Source organism: Lygodium microphyllum, chromosome 27, assembly GCF_053477565.2.
Source record: "Lygodium microphyllum isolate KBCC chromosome 27, Lygodium_microphyllum_v1.1.10, whole genome shotgun sequence".
NCBI classification, from domain to species: Eukaryota; Viridiplantae; Streptophyta; class Polypodiopsida; order Schizaeales; family Lygodiaceae; genus Lygodium; species Lygodium microphyllum.
In genome coordinates, this window is record NC_141161.1 from 80,144,985 (window position 1) to 80,162,258 (window position 17,274).

Consider the following 17,274-nt stretch of genomic DNA (forward strand, 5'->3'; position numbering starts at 1 on the left):
AGTGCATCAGTGAGGATGATTTGCTAGGTCCCCCACCTCCTCCATCCATTTGCATCCTTCCATATATGAAACAATCCTAAAACTTCACCAGTAAGTACATGGAGAGTTTACCTCTAACTTTCATGCCCCAAAACCTGCACTAGACTCTAGGCCTTTTTACCTATGGATCACATAGATCCTTGTATCTTTCACATTGTTGCCAAAAATGATACATTGGCTATATTTCCTTCATGACTAGTAGCACTATATTAAGCATCTGCATTACCAGCATTGATACCATGAGTTCCTAATGCACTAGGGTTAGCAAAGGCATTACCATACATGCCAATTTGTGCCCTAGTATCATGTCAACGTTGATATACATTGGGTTTTCCATTATCATGCATAGGTGGCTGCATCCATTTGGTCCTTGCATCCCCATGGCTGAAGCATTACCAGCCATTGCTTGGAAAAGAAAACCATTACCAAAGTACCTAGAGTGCCCTACATTAGCATGGAAGCCTTGCTATCCAAAAAGCATTGTATTGGCACTTCCAAGTTGGCCTTGCATATGCATCAATTGCACCAGTAGCATCGTTTGATTATGATCATTACCTACATTTGGAACATCATGTTGCTGCCTTGGCTCTTCCTTTGGTATATCTTGCTGTCTTGAAGCTCTTAAAGACAATTTCCTCTTCTTGCGTTTGTTACGCTTCTTTGGAGAGTTTGAAATGTGCATAAATTGAGGATCATTTGCTAATGGCACAAACATTTCAGTTGCTGTCCTTAGTTGATCCTTAGATTGGTCATCAAATTCATCTTCCTCTTGTAGGTCATTAGCTACATTAACTTGCATTTTGGTCTCAATTAACATTGACTACTTGCTGCCAATGCTGAGTGCCTTGTCCAAGTTTAGGTGTAATGCTTAGCTGATTACAAATCAGGTGCCGTGCGCCCACCAATTGAGGGAGTTGATAGCATCCTGTCAATGGAACCATGAAATCAGCCTTCCTTTCAGCGAAAGAGTGGTAATGACCTAGATTGAAATTTGACACTAATTACAGCAAGCATAACATTCACATAAACTAAAATACAAATTATACCAATCAATCTTGGACAATAAACTCCCAAATAGCCCCAAAATTGGTGTCCTTGTGGTATTTCTTTAGGTCCTATTCAAATTAAATGAAGTACAGTGAGATTTTGCTCCAATCTCCTTCAGTATTGAATATCTCTTGCTGTCAAAAACGACCAGCAAGCCTTCTTATCAATTTCCCCTCGATCTGACAAGGGATTGGCCGCTTATTAACCCTTAGCTGGTCAAATCTAGCCCCAAATTCAATTGAGATGGCTGGCTTCTTGAAATCTCTGTGATCCCTTGAAATCTAGCTACTAATTCCAAGTACTAAGCCTTCAATTTTCTAGCATGGGACCAGAAGTGGCTGTTAAACCCTCATATCTCTTGTAAATTGGGATTTATAGCAGCAAAAACACAATTTTTGAGGGCTTGAAAATGGTTGACATCTACTAAGGGATTTATCATCGAGGAGAGAGAAATCTCTGAATTTTATTATGAGAAAGTGCTAAAATTTACCGCTTCTTTGTTGGAAATGGCTGAATTATTAGAGCCCACCAGCAACAGGAGCTCACATATAGTTGCTTAGCCTTGTGGGCCACAAACTTGTTGTCACTTGCCTCTAGTTGCCTCTTGATCATCTAATAGTTGTTGGGTATTTCACTCACGCCTCACGCCTACGCTCACATAGGAGTGTCGATCAGTAGGACACTGGGGCACTTTTTACTCTTGGTAGGAGAGGTTTTTTCCCCCAGACTTATGGTATTATTTCGTATGTGCTTATGACACACACTTACGGGCACTTACCGTGTTCAGGTGTGAACACCCCCCTACAATCCTAAGGTTTAAGGGTTATACCTTGTACTTTCAGTTTACACTCTTTCAGTCTATTGCATTGGGTGTCATGCTTCACTCTCTAGTGTCTCTTGTTTTCTGTGCTGAGCTTCGATCCTGCCATCCTCTCTCACATTTGGTATCAGAGCTTAGGCTCTGCTCTGCTCAACCTCCGAGAGTTCCCGATCAGTCTGCTCTGTGTTCAGCTGAGACTTCTCACTGTGCTCAATCCTAAACCTGTCAGCTGCTTGTTAGCAATAGTAGCCGACAAGTGCATCAGAACCTGTCACTCCAGCAAGAGACACCTTGCCCCTGTGCCTTGCACAACACCTCCCGTCAACGCTTTATGCAGTTCTATCAACTGCATCGACAGCTCTGCCTGTTGTGATACTTGGTAGCTGCGACACCCTGCAGTCGCCTTACAGCCTGTGTGTGAGCCGCCACGCCTTGGGTGTGCCGCCTGCGCCTGTTCGTGTTGGGAATAAAGGGCCATTGTGCCTTTTATATGTGCACGGGTGTGAACACACCCTTAGCACATTGTACTTTCATACATATATCTATCTAAAAACCTAAAGTGGTACACTCGTCATTGTACCGAAAAACGTGTTCACTCACTACTCTGCTCACTCGCACTCTCTCTGTCTCTCTCACTGAGCGTAATGACTGTCTGCCTCGATCTCCGTGCCTAACCTTTCCCTACAAACTGGTATCAGAGCTAGCAAGAGACAACCAAGATACTGCAAGAGCAACGGGCAGGTTGCAGGTAGACTCGTGTGTTGCAGGAGTCCGACGAGTAGCAGTTGAGAGGCAATTGACAAGAGCAACGCGTAGTTGACGGGCTGATGAGCATGCGACGGGTAGGGAGAACAGGCGACCTTCTCGATGAGTTAGCCACCTGACGTGCTGCCAGGCGGACAGAATACGGCTGCCACGTGACTGACAGACGTGTGTGTGGGAGGCGATTGACGTACTGCCAGGGCGGCAGTGTCACGTGACGGCTGCATGACTAGTGATGGGTGCAGCAGCTGCATGACGGGCGACAGGAGTGGCCAGCGCGAACGGCGAACAGGCGGCATGACAATCAGCGACGCGACTGCAGCGGGTGCTGACGAGCGCAACCAGCCGGCGGGGTTCTAGGCTCACGGTGAGGCCTAGCGGGTCAACGAACCCATTAGAACCTTTTTGTCAGAACTTTTTCTTTTTTTTAAAAAAAATTGCTTATACCCACTGACAAGGTTTTGTGCACGTAAGCACAAGATCCCAGATCTGTGCAAAATCGGCTCAAAAATTTGGGGCTTTTCTCGAATCTGGGGATCTCAACACAGAATTGGACAATCTGACTCAGAAATTGCAAAGTCGGTGCACATTTGCCCGGAAATTTTGGGGCTTTTCACATTTTAATGAAGTTCTTTTAATTTCACTGAAATTAGTGCACGCAGGACTTGAAAATTTGGGGATTTGTCCAAATTTGGTGCGAGCAACATGCAACATTGATATTTGTCTCAGAAATTGCATGAATTTGTGACATTTTGTCCCCGACATTTGGGGCTTTTCATGTACATGCACAAATTGGGCTGGAATTGATCCAATTTCTTGACATTGAGGCACATTGGACCCCGTGCAATTTGGGGCTTTTGCGATTTGGGCAAAATTTGTGCAGTATTTGCTCATTTTATGTACATGCAGGTTGAATTCCGTGCAATTTGGACATCAACACTTAGTAAAATTTGGGGGTTTTGCTGAAATTGCTTTATTTTGGCAAAATTGGACAGTCCTATGTATGACAGAGGAAATGCAGATGTGTGTTTGATGCTTTGAGCGCAAAATTTTGGGGCTTTTGACCGTTTGTGTCGAATTTTATGCCCGTGGGTACATGTACAACAAAAGTTACAGTTGAAATTTTGGGATTTCTCATGTAATGTGATGCACATGCCCTTTGGAACAGCTGTAATCAGTTGGATAATGCTGTAGCACTTAGTTTGGTGCTTCTGAAAACTTAATTACAAATCTGAAATCTGTACTTTTGCATGGTCATTTTTTGCTGATTGGTACCTGTTTGTACCTTGGTCACTTGGGTGACAATTTGGGCCTGCATTTACTGGTTTTTTGGTTACATTTGGGCTGAAAACCATGGCTGCCAGCAATGACAGCAGTAATTTGATGCATATATAAAGAAGCTTGAAGGTGCACATAACTTTGCAGTTTGGCAAAAACAGTGCTACAATATCCTGTTACAAAAGAAGCAGGCAAAGCCGATCAAAACTAAAGGGGCAAAGCCTGCGGACATGGATCAGGATGATTGGGATGAGTTGAATGAGCTTGCATGCTCAACCATAGAGCTATCGATTTCTGATGCCTTGCTCTTCAATATTGAAGGTTTGGATTTTGCATATGCTATATGGACTAGACTAGAAGAACTGTATGACAGCCGTTCACTTGATTAATCGGTCACCAAACAGGTCTTTCGGGGGGGGGGGGGGGGGGGGAGTTCCCCAAGAAGCGCGGTCGGGCAAGCCACCTTCATATGCTCATCTGAAAGTGTTTAGCTGCGAGGCTTTTGTGCACATTCGTAAAGAAAAACGCAGCAAACTTGAGCCAAAGTCCTGTAAATGCATTTTCAGGATATGGTGACGAGGGTGAAATGGGATATAAATCGTGGGATCCCGAGAAAAGGAAAACAGTATGCAGCAATGACGTTATCTTTCGGGAAGATTGCATGCACAAACAGCCCGAAAAGACTGAGGAGGTCCGTAGGGTTGTATTCCGGGAAGAAATACCTTTTGGACAGCAAAATGTGCCCGATGCACAGCAGCAAATACCTGCTGTAAATGAACCTGTAAATACAGGAAATGATCAGCCAGCTATTGCTCATGAAAATGAGCCATTACATGTGCAAGAACAGCCAGGACAGCATGCTGAAAATGGAAATTTGCAGGAACAGCCAGCAAACAATGACCATTGGGTTAGGAGATCGTCTAGGGCTACTAGACAACCTGACAGATTTGTTCCTAGTGCAATTAATGTGGCTGAGTATGTCATGTTGGCAGACTGTGGTGAACCGCCTTGCTTCAAGGAAGCAATGGATAGACAAGACAGCAAGAAATGGTATAAAGCCATGTTGTCAGTGATGGAATCTCTTGAAAAAAATGGCACTTGGGACTTGGTGCAGTTGCCTAAAGGGCAGAAAACCCTTCCATGCAAATGGGTTTACAAAATGAAGGTCACTTCTGGTTCCTCACCAAAGTACAAAGCAAGATTGGTTGCAAAGGGGTACAAGCAAGAGCATGGAATTGACTTTGATGAGATTTTCTCTCCTGTAGTCAAGATGACTACATTGAGAATCATTTTGGATTTGGTTGCAGTTGAGGATACGGAGCTCATACAAATGGATGTAAAGACTGCGTTCTTACATGGTGATCTGTATGAAGACATATATATGTAGCAGCCTGAAGGGTTTGTTGAACAAGGGAAAGAAAAAATGGTATGTAAACTCAAAAGGAGTTTGTATGGGTTGAAACAAGCACCAAGAGAATGGTATCATAAGTTTGATACATTCATGCAATCCCAAGGCTTTCATAGAAGTGAAGTGGATCACTGCTTGTATAACAAGAAGGCAGCAGATGGCACCCTGACTATCTTGGTTTTGTATGTTGATGGCACGTTGATTGCTGGCAGGGATACTCATGCCTTGGATTCATTGAAGCAAAGTCTTCATGGCAGCTTTGACATGAAGGATCTTGGTGATGCAAATCACATTCTTGGCATGCGAATACTCAGAGATAGATCTAAAGGCTTACTCTATCTATCTTAGCAGGAGTATATCTCCAAAGTTTTGCAGCGTTTCAATATGGAGGGGGGGAAAACAATTGGGGTTCCATTGCCTCCATATGTGAAACTCAGTGCAAAGGACAGTCCTACATCTGATGATGAGAAGGTTGAAATGGCCAAGATACCATATGCTTCAGCTATTGGCAGTTTGATGTATGCTATGGTTGCTACACGTCTTGACATTGCTTTTGCAGTGGGAGTGGTTAGCAGATACATGGCAACCCCTGGCAAGAAGCATTGGGATGCAGTGAAAGGTATTATGAGATACCTCAAAGGCACAAAGGAGTTGTACATCTGCTTTGGAAAGTAGAAGGCATCTGTTGTTAGCTTTACGGATGCAGACTATACTGGTCATGCGGACTGCAGAAAGTCCACTTCTAGGTATGTGTTTATTTTCACAGGAGGAGCAGTCTCTTGGATCTCCAGGCTACAAAAGTGTGTTGCATTGTCTACTACAGAGAAAGAGTATGTAGTTGCCACTAAGGCATGCAATGAGGCTTTATGGCTTTTACGTCTGGTGGGAGAGCTTGGCATCACAGAGTTACCTGTTCTCCATTGTGATAGTCAGAGTGCTATCATGCTAGCACGGAATCGTGTCTTTCATGCAAAGACAAAGCACATACAGGTGAAGTACCACTTCATTAGAGATGTACTTGACAGCAAGAGCATTGAGCTTGTCAAAGTGCATACAAATGATAACCCTGCAGACCTTCTCACGAAGGGTCTTCCAGCAGAGCGGTTTGCTCATTGCCGACAGATGATGGGAGTTGGATAGATATATTTATTTCAGCTTTGTACATACCTAGACTTAGTTGATTCTTTTTTCCTCTTAAGGCACATTGCCTTTAGGTGGGAGGTTGCTGGAAATAAAGGGCCACTAGCACATTGTACTTTCATACATATATCTATCAAAAAATTTAAAGTGGTACACTCGTCATTGTATCGAAAAACGTGTTTACTTACTACTCTGCTCACTGGTACTCTCTCTGTTTGTCTCACTGAGCGTAATGACTGTCTGCCTCGATCTCCGTGCCTAACCTTTCTCTACAGTTCGCACTTCGTCTACTGCAGCACCGCCCTTGATCAACGACCATGCTGCTCGTCTCTGACATCGCCTGAGCCGTCCGTCCACTTGGATCTCAAGCGCACGCCGCCTGTGCCTAAGAACTGCCACCGTCTGGTTTGTGCGCCGCCACACCAGTTCATGCCCTGTGCTGCCTGTCTGTCTCACGCTATCCTGTCAGCTCACCTATACTTGCGCCGCTTGTATCTACTTTCGTTGGCGCTTGTACCTGCGCCGCTTGTATCTACTTGCGCTTGCGCTTGTACCTGTGCCCGTGGCTACTAGCTTGTAAACTTGACATTTCAAAGGTTTTTTTTTTAATTTTAACTTTTTTTAATCACAGAATTCATTTCTAGAGAGAGGGAGTTCAGCCTGGGCAAACACAGAACTGTGAATACGTGTCCCAGACATGGTTGATGCAAATTTCTAGGAAAATTTATTAAAAATTTTAGAGCTTTTGTGTTTTTTGAGAACATTGGCACATGTATTGCAGTCTCAGTCACTAATAGACTATTTTGGACAAATTTGGGGCAAGAAATTTAGGGGATTTTGCTGGTACAGTGTTGTAGAACACTGATTGCACGTTGGACTACTTGCATAATAGACAGTTTTGACAAAGTGCACCTCCATATACCAATTGCAGAAAGTTATTTCCTGCAATTTTTGGAAATTTTCAGATTTCCAGTGAAGTTCTGCTTCGACATTGCTCTTTTGCATTGTTTGGTAATTGAAAAATCATGGCAAATCAGGGAGGAGATGTTTTCACCTATGTATTCAAGGAGGACAGATTGGATGGAAATAACTATTTACTTTGGTCCTTCATGATGAAGAATATACTTGTGGCCAAAAATCTTTGGGATTATGTCAGTGGAGAAGAAGCTCGACCTGGAGTTGTGGCTCCAGCTACTCCTCCTCCAGGAGGACATGCACCACGGGCACCTCAGCCTGCTCCACTTCAGCCACTTCCTTAAAGAACAGCAGCTCAAAAAGCATGGGATACACGGGATGCACAGGCTTTGTCGCTAATTGCATTGACAATTCAGCAGTCAATCATCCCCCATATTCGTTCAGCAGCTTCTTCACAAGAAGCTTGGCTAACTTTGAAGCAGATGTTTGCACGCAAGAATGAGACTCGCATCTCTTTCTTAAAGAAAGAGCTAGACACATTGAAAATGGATGAAGGTGATTCTATTCAGGATCACTTGAACAAAATTCAAGACTTGCGAGAGCAACTCATGAATGTTGATGAGTACTATTCGGATGCACAAATGATATCTACCACTTTGAACTCATTACCTCCTTCATACTTGGCTTTTCATACAGCCTTAAATCTCACCATGAGGATTGCTGCGCAGCCAATCACTTTTCTTCAGTTAGTCAGTTTACTTCTAGAGGAGGAGCAAACACGAAGGAATAGTGGTGTGGATGCTATAGCCTTTGAGCAGGCTTTTATGGCTAGACAGAAGGGCAAAGGCAGCCAAGTGAAAAATGTTCCGCAGAATTCTGGGACTTCTGGCACATCACAGGCAAATAAAAAACAAGGGGGCACGCAAGCCAAAAAGGACAAATGCCATTATTGCAAGAAGCCAGGCCACTACATCACTGAGTGCAGAAAGCGCATTGCCAAAAAGAAGAAAAATGAGTCAGAAATGTTTGTTTCTGATACTCCTTCCAGTGCTACTGAGTTCGCGCCCTTTGTTGCAAACAGAGACTATTGTTTTTATACATGCAATTATGACACCTCTTGGGTAGATCGAGCATTTAGCTCTACTGAGGATGCAGGCACTTGGTTTTTTGATAGTGGTGCTTCTAGGCATATTATATCTCGTAAAGATTTATTTGCATCTGTTCATGCAACTCTAGTTGGCAAGTCTGTACAGTGTGCCAACAATGCATCGTACCCTGTTAGAGGTATTGGGGAGATTGTGCTCACAACCATTGATGGCTCTATTCTCCACCTACAAGATGCTTTATTTGTGCCAGGCATAAAGAAGAATTTGCTCTCTATCTCTTCTTTGGCACGTTGTGGATTGTAGGTCACATTTGATGATGACCGATGCATGGTGAGAGACAAACACATGACTTTGGTCTTGACAGGCACTTTATGTCATGGGTTATATGAGTTGGATGCTCTTTCAATTGATCAGTCAGTGTATTTGACATCCACTATTACTCTAGCTATGATACATGCAGAGTTATGGCATGCTAGGATGGGGCATGTGAACTTTGGCAGCTTGATGCTCTTATAGCGTACGCAGATACTAGATGGATTACCTCTATTGGAGAGACCACCTGAGCACTTGTGTGAAGGATGTATTTTAGGGAAAATGCATCGTTTTTCTTTTCCCCGTGATGTTGCTTTTAGAGCAACAGCTAGGTTGCAATTAGTGCATTCAGATGTATGTGGACCTATGGAAACAAAGTCATTGGGAGGATGTTACTATTTTGTGAATTTTATAAATGACTTTACTCGATTTTTGCTGCATGGTGGCATGTCATTAATGCTAAACAGTCTCTTCATCTTAAAGTGTTCCATGATTTTGAATCGTTTGATCCACTCTTGGAAATCGATCCTTGCTAAATCTTCTTGGCACCCACTTCTGAATCGAGAGACAATAAACTGCCTAAGAGCTGAAGTGTTGGTTGTTTCAAAACTTCTCACCTGGCAAGGCAAACAAGAACAAAGGTCAATGTTGAATAGGATGGCATGCTTGGGATTGGCCACTATTATCTATACACTTTTACTTGCACATGGGGCTGTCATGTCTTTCAAGTTAGTTTCACGCTACTTTCATGTTCCTAGAGGCCATTGTCATTTGTGGGACTCCATCTCAACCCTCTTTCCCCCCTTTGGACCAAGACGCCCCTTGGCAAGATTGGATGCTTAATGGTCAGTTGCATTTGGCCGTGCTTCAATCAATGAGATATACCACTTGCTTATATGCGATAATGAGTTGTTTGCTGAGAAGGGCAACACCACCTAGGGTCTCTCGAAAGGTACTTCATTTCTCTAGGAATTTACTTTTTTTTCATGATTTTTTGTGTTTCATTTCATCTGACTTTGTACGCCTTTTGTGATTTGATATAATATAATTTACCCATTATTGGGGGGGAGAGAGAGAGAGAGAGAGAGAGAGAGAGAGAGAGAGAGCCATGTCTATCATGACAAAGATGCCCAACCTCGATATCATAGCCTTTGATGAGATCGTTGCAATAACTTTCTAATAGGCATGCTACCCTGTAGACAAATGCATGTACCTGTACGCATGTGAATAATCAGGTGTATAGTCCTATAAACAAGCGCATACCCCATACAAGCTTCCACACAGACATGCGTAAGATACACACGTAGATAGACACGTAAACAAGTGCCCAACCCTGAGGGGAAAGTGGGTTGGGGGGAGGGAGAGTGGGTTCGGGGGAGGGAGAGACAAAAAGAAAGAAAGAAAGAAAGAAAAAAAAAAGATGTCTACATAAGGCCAATGTGGCCTTTGAGACAAAATCCAAAGTACATCCATGTCTAATGTTATCTCATCAATAAGATGGAGATAACATGAAAATAAGTAAGTGGCCTATGAAACAATGCTGAGAATAATTGTACAATGGGACTGTGCTAGAGTAGAGCCATGTCTAGTGTTATCTCATCGGTAGAAAGAAAAATCAAAACCAAATCTAACAAAACTATGCATAGAAAATGTAGTGGAGACTATAGGCTGTAGTTGATCTCAAGATCTGCACATGATCTCAGCTATGATGTGGTCCCTAACTACTCCAGTAATATGCTTGGTGGTGAGCCTTCAGTGTCTCAAGACAGTGCCTTTGATCCGATTGTGGTGTGACCTCCTCAAGCATGGTCCTAGTAGATGGGGTCATCGTGCTTGATGAAGTGAAATAGCTCTATCTAATGTGACTCCACAACATAGAATGGGATGTGTCTAGGAAGGTGGCTCTATCTCTACTAGGCTAGTAGTATCAATAGGATAAGATTTGTGATAAAAGTCTACATTGCTCTTTGTATGGGTCCCTTAAGGTGAACCGGCCCCCCATCTCGCAGTTGTGCTATGTGGCGCCTTTGGAGCTTCAGGAGGAAGAAACCCAGGCATCTCTAGCCCTTGTACTCCATAACATGACAAAGAGGCCCAAAACCATCATGGAAGAGGTAGTGGTATCATCCTCATATGTCATAGTATACTATACATTTGCATATGTAGTGCTCCTTTGTCTCAACCTCTAAAAGCTAGCAAGTCCTATCCTCTATTGGAGTATCTGTCCATGTATTTCCTCCATCTGTAGCCTATGGGAGGAGGTGCGAATTTGTCTGATAGTGGCCCATATGTTGTGGGAGAGATGGGTGTCCACCATGTATGCTAGCTGAATAGGGAATCCATCATCAAAGAGACAAGAAGTGACTCCAGTAGAACTCCATACTCAATCCTAGAGGGAGTGGTGGGTGGATCCATATCCTCATTGTCTTAATCCTCAAGGTACCAGCTCTAATCACCTAGTTCAGCTCTGATCGGTTGAGAGAAAGTATAGAGTAGTCAAGGAAAGCTATGGTCAAAAGGTGGAAGGCGATCAATATCTAAGCCATGTAGGCTCATACAATAGTCATCTGTGAAAACCAACAATTCTTCTCACTCTCTATTGCTAGATGTCTAGATGAAGTTAATGCCAAACTGCAGTATCTATGACATGGGAGCTCCCATAATCTGTGCCAAAAGGTCACTTCCCTAAAGAGTGCCTTAGTGACTATAGATGCTACCCCCAGCTGTGCTATAACAATGGGATGTGGGATGGAGGGCTTGCTCCTAATCAGATGCGCTATGATCATCATCAATGGCCTTTCAATGCAATCTTGGCCATCGCAATAACTCTCTTTATTCCAGTTTGATCAATGAGTGGGCTAAGCTGCCTATGGTATAAACTACAACCCCATACCTCTGCTCCATATAGTAGTATAGGTGTGACTAAGGTGTCAAACAACCATAGTTTCATGTGAGGTTCTTGGAACTGTATGTGAGCACATTGGCTCTCTAGTGACCCTAATGCTACATAGGCTCGTGATAGACGTGTCTCTGATAGCTCTGTCAATGAAAATTGTGGACCAATGAAAGCAACTCCTAGATAGACATATGCCCTCACATGCTCCACTGTGTCTCCTCCAAATGTGAACTGGTACATGGATCTAGTTACCCATGCTGCTGAAGTATTGAAAACCATGGTTTTGGTCTTCCCAAGGTTACCGTGAGGTCTTTGTCTCTACAGAAGATGTGCAAAACATCTAAGTGGCACTACAATCCCTCCGGTGAATCTGAAATGAGAATAATATCATCTGCATACAATAATATCAGTATCAGCACCCTTGCTAAGTTTGCTCCGCCTCTTCCTCTGTCAACGAGAGAGAGAGAGAGAGAGAGAGAGAGAGAGAGAGAGAGAGAGAGAGCCAAACTCAAGGGGTTTCTACACTGGCAGGTAGATATTGTGCAGCATGCTGATCTTCTCCCTAGGGAGGATTTAGCTCCTTGGCATACATCAATCTCTGCTGCTTCTTTGCTGTGACTTTATGCTCTTTTGGTTACTTGATCTTCTATACAATGAGTTCATGCACGATGGCCTAGAGCCATCCTGCACCTTCTAATCATGTAATCTTGTACTTTTTTCCATAATTAATACAATTACCTATTATGAAAAAAGAGAGACTGACTACAGGCAGACATGCAGGAGAGAGAGAGAGAGAGAGAGAGAGAGAGAGAGAGAGAGAGAGAGAGAGAGCCAGTGTGCCTGTGTGGGGAGTCCTGTAGACCAGTTGAAGCAGACCATGCAAACTTCTTGTTGCATTGACATGTATTTCCTTGATCAGCACACAGGCAGACAAGCAGAGGAGAGAGAGAGAGAGAGAGAGAGAGCCAGTGTAGCTGCCTGTGTGACCTGCAGTGTGCCTGTGTGGGGAGTGCTGTAGACCAGTTGAAGCAGACAATGCAAACTTCTTGTTGCATTGACATGTATTTCCTTGATCAGCACACAGGCAGACAAGCAGGAGAGAGAGAGAGAGCCAGTATCTTTGCCTGCATGACCTGTAGTGGGCCTGCGTGAGGAGTGCTGTAGACCAGTTGAAGCAGACCATGCAAACTTCTTGTTGCATTGACATGTATTTCCTTGATCAGCACATAGGTGGGCTTTTTTCTTTTTTTTTGGTGGTGGTGGTGGTGGTTGGGGGGGTCTCTGGCTGGTGGTGGTGGGTTGGGGTGGTGGTTGGGCTTTTTTCTTTTTTTTAGGTGGTGGTGGTTGGGGGGGTCTTTTTTTTTGGTGGTGGTGGTGGTTGGGGGGGTCAAACAACCATAGTTTCATGTGGAGTCTCTGGCTGAGTACATTCACGAGGATGCAGAAGCAGATGAAGTAGGTAAGCGCTGAAAGTTAGCGGCTCATCCATTGGGCCTGAGTGCTTTGGAGTTCACCAACCAAGTAAATGTCCTCCTCTACTAGAGAAGGGCGACACATTTCAGTATATGCTAACTCAAGCTAACAACCTGCTGACTGAGAACATTCATGAGTGAGTTCACACAGCCAAGTAAATGTCCTCTACAAGAGAAGGGTGGCACATTTCACTATATGCTAGCTCAAGCTAACAACCCGATGAGTCAGTACATTCATGCAAATGAAGGCAAGGCATTTGCTTTATATGATGGTGAGCATGTAGTGGTGGTTTTGGGTTGGGAAGGATATTGTATTGCAGCAAAGTGTAACTTTCCAAGAACAGGCTGCCATCTTTTATATAGGGGACGTGTGGATTTAGATGTGGAGTCTCGAGCTAATGACATTCACGAGGATGCAGAAGGAGATGAAGTAGGAAGTGCCAAAAGTTAGCAGCTGATCCATTGGGGCTGAGTGCTTCGGAGTGCACACAGCCAACTAAATGTCCTCCTCTACAAGAGAAGGGTGGCACATTTCAATATAGACTAGCTCGAGCTAACAACCTGATGAGTGAGTACATTCGTGAGTGAGTTTACACAGCCAAGTAAATGTCCTCCTCTACAAGAGAAGGGTGACACACTTCAGTATATGCTAGCTCAAGCTAACAACCTGATGAGTGAGTACATTCATGCAAATGAAGGCAAGGCATTTACTTTTTTGGATGGTGAGCATGTAGTGGCGGTTTTGGGTTGGGAAGGATATTGTATTGCAGCAAAGTGTAGCCTTCCAAGAGCAGGCTGCCATCTTTTATTTACAGGCCAAACTGTCCTCATTGGCCATATATGGGCATGGCTTGAGGCATTTCTTTTATGTCATGATTTATGTAAGGAAGCTGTTAATGGACAAGACCAAGCTCCTTTGGTTGAGGAGGTTTATGGACTGAAAGGGTTCTTTGAGGTTCTCTTTCACACCCTGGAAATTTGTGATTAGATAATATAGAACATCCCTTTGTGTTTGGATGGTTTGCCAGTTCATGTTGTCCCATGGCCCCCAATGGAGGAATTTCAAGATGTCCTAAGGCAGGCACGTCTCATTTGGGTGGAAGTTCTAACCTTCCCTTTGCATCTCTAGTGGCTTCTTCCTTAGGTTTTGTGCTCTCTTGGTCAGGTTTTGGTGGAGCCTGGCATATTGTTGCGGGATACAAGCAAACCTCTTCCCACTAAAATATGTTTTGAAGCTCTTGGTTTGCATGCCTTGATTTATGAGTTGAAATGGGGCTATTTGCTGGGCATGGCTTTAGATGTTGTCAACTGGGTTACTTCATATCTAAATGTAATCACGATTTTGAGGTATCACAGCATCGTGTGAATCTTGAGTTTGAGACGCATATGTAAGTGCATGAGCCTGCCTCCTACTTATCCGGAACAAGCTTCAAATGAAGCTCCTTGAGTGACTATGGTTGAATATCATGCTTGTCAAGAATCTCGTTCAGCTCCTGTGCATCCATCCTCAGCTAATGTTACTCAAAACTTTTCAGCAAAGCAGAAAAGGATTTTATTCTAGGCCCCAATCATCTCATACATCATGAGTAGGTGTGGTTGATAAAAGCGTTTCTGATTCCGCCTTGTGTTTTGATGCTCTGGGAAGATTGCTTCCTTCAAGGGATGCTCTTCATAACCAGCAGAATCAGTACCCGCGAGAGAGAGAGAGAGAGACGATCATGCACTTCGTAACAAGGATTGCAATGTAAAACATACAACAGCAATGAAGACAAAAGGAAAGCAACTTAATAATGATGATCATCACACTAGAGTTACCCCAAAGCAAGGTACCACAAACACTCACATTAAGTTGGAGCCAAGAGTGAAGCACCAAGCAAGAGCAACTGAACAAGTGGGGTACGAAATAGGATGCCTCTATGTAGGCTATAGGTGGGATGAAACTCTGGAGTGTCATGTGGATGAGAGCCAAGAGTCACTATGAGCATTCTTTATAGAGTAGCATACTTTTACCAAGATAGCATTCTTGAACACTATACCAAATATCATGGGCTGGGAGCAACTTCAAATGCAACATCTCTTGAAAGTTGAGTCTGGTGTCTATTCTCTAAGAATCTGACAAAAGATGGCTCTTGCTAGCCAAGTGCCTCTAGACAGTCCCTGTGGGTTATCATCCTTGCAAACAAAGTCACCTGGAAGGCCCTAAATTGCTGCCCCATTGCAATCTGTCTCAAGTATCAAGAAATTCTGTGGAAGATGCTACACCCCTCCAATGCATGGATCTTCTCTAGAGGCTCTCACCATGCCTGCTCCTCTAATAACTGCCAGTCTTGTCATTTTCTGATTAGGGGAGATAGTTCCAGGATGTAAATGTTCATGGCAGAGTCTTTGATGCTCTCCCCTAATGGATTTGATATTTAAACTTGGTCAATAAAGAGTTGACGAACATAGACCTCTCTTGAGAAATGGCCTGGTGAATCGAGGCAGCTGGGGACATTTGCAATTTGAAGTGTAATGTAAGTAATTTTTAGGATGGGAACAAACGGTTAACAAACACAAAATTATGTAATCCATGTAATTTTAAGATCCGTGTTTGTTTTTCAAAAGTAAAATTCTGTTATATTTGTAGAAATAATGTGTTATATTTGAAGAAATGTATGTTAGGGTGATATATTAGTTGCCTTAATAAATCGAATTCGTAATTTAAACTTGATTCAAACCATTATTCAATCTAACATAACCAATGTTGGACTTACAGTCCATTAAAAAGTCAAAATTCACACCCCAGAACAACATAAGAACTACTTTGTTTTAAAGTGATTCAAAATACAAGTCTTCTACTCTAATTTTCTGTTGTCTCTGAAGGTTCTAATAGTGTTTCATGGGGTTGCCTGACAGATCCTGTACGTGCCGCCACCTGATGAAGAAGCTAGGTTGGAGATTCTGGGAGTCCATACACGCAGCATGAAGCTGGCAGAAGACGTGGACCTGCGTACTGTAGCCTCAAAAACGGGGCTTTTCACAGGGGCAGAGCTTGAAGCCCTCTGTAGCGAGGCAGGGGTGGCAGCACTGCGAGAGGACCTTTCTGCAGATACAGTACATGCTCGCCATTTTACCTCTGCACTGGAGCTAATACGGCCATCATTGACTGAAGCAACGATCTCTAGCTATGCCTACTTCCATTCAACTTGAATATCATTCAAACAGGATTCCAAATATCCTTCGAAGTGGGTTATAATTGAAACATTGATGGGTGTCTCTTTGTCCTATATGCCTTTGAGGCATCTAAAAGGATGCTTATACAACTCTCTCTTTCTCTTTCTCTCTCTCTCTCTCTCTCTCTCTCTCTCTCATATATGCCTATGACAAGTCTATAAGGACTTTAATATAACTTAGGGCTCATATTAGACACTTGTAGGCAATTGTTTTGGCTATTTTGGCCGTAGTGAAGTTATTGTCTTATTTTGTTAGTTACAACTAGTTAGCTAATTCATTTTTGCATAAATATGCAAGATTTGGTTATTGTTCCCTTGAAATATTAAGCAGAGCTACTTGAAGATGATCTTAGATTACTAGAATTCATTTAAGGTTATATATGAATAATTTTGGAGTAAGATGTCAATATATATCTCAAAGTTTGAAGGTTTTTTCGATTAAGTACATTGCTTAGCTCACTTTTGTTCACAAATGGATATTTCACTATATCTTGAGGGATATTGAGTGCAAGATTTGAACTAACATGCCCATATAACTCAACCCATAAACCATTCAATGTTGCAAAGTATTCAAATTTTTGTCATGGGCATGTCAAAGACTCTAGAGAGTAGCTAATGTTTCCATATAGAATGGTTGATTCATGTCTCTTTTAGATGGCATGTGCTTCGGAGGACCAAGCTCATTTTAAAAAATGAATAGATATCCCCTTACATCCCATAATAAGAATATCTGCAACAAATAGTATAAGATTAGCCAAGTTCGTTGAGATGTTTTAATTTTTGTAATGTATATGAATAGTATTTTAGGGTGCTTTTATATGTACTTCGTTGAGAAAGACAAGAAGAGAGAGAGAAAGACAAGAAGAG

The 17,274-nt window shown here is 42.9% G+C and overlaps 1 protein-coding gene across 6 annotated transcripts in view; it reads left to right on the plus strand.

The window, feature by feature from the left end:
* CDC48B (cell division cycle 48B) overlaps positions 1 to 16,544 on the plus strand; it is a 205,885-nt gene extending 189,341 nt beyond the window's left edge. For 5 of the 6 annotated variants that reach the window (XM_087669709.1, XM_087669707.1, XM_087669710.1 and 2 more), the window contains one exon: positions 16,091 to 16,544. In XM_087669709.1, coding sequence (XP_087525835.1) covers positions 16,091 to 16,384 — 294 coding nt within the window. In that variant the 3' untranslated portion in view covers positions 16,385 to 16,544. Of the gene's footprint in view, positions 1 to 12,254; positions 12,425 to 16,090 lie in introns of all 6 variants that reach the window. The other variant, XR_015689157.1, reaches the window with a different exon arrangement.
* The last annotated feature ends 730 nt before the right edge of the window (positions 16,545 to 17,274 follow it).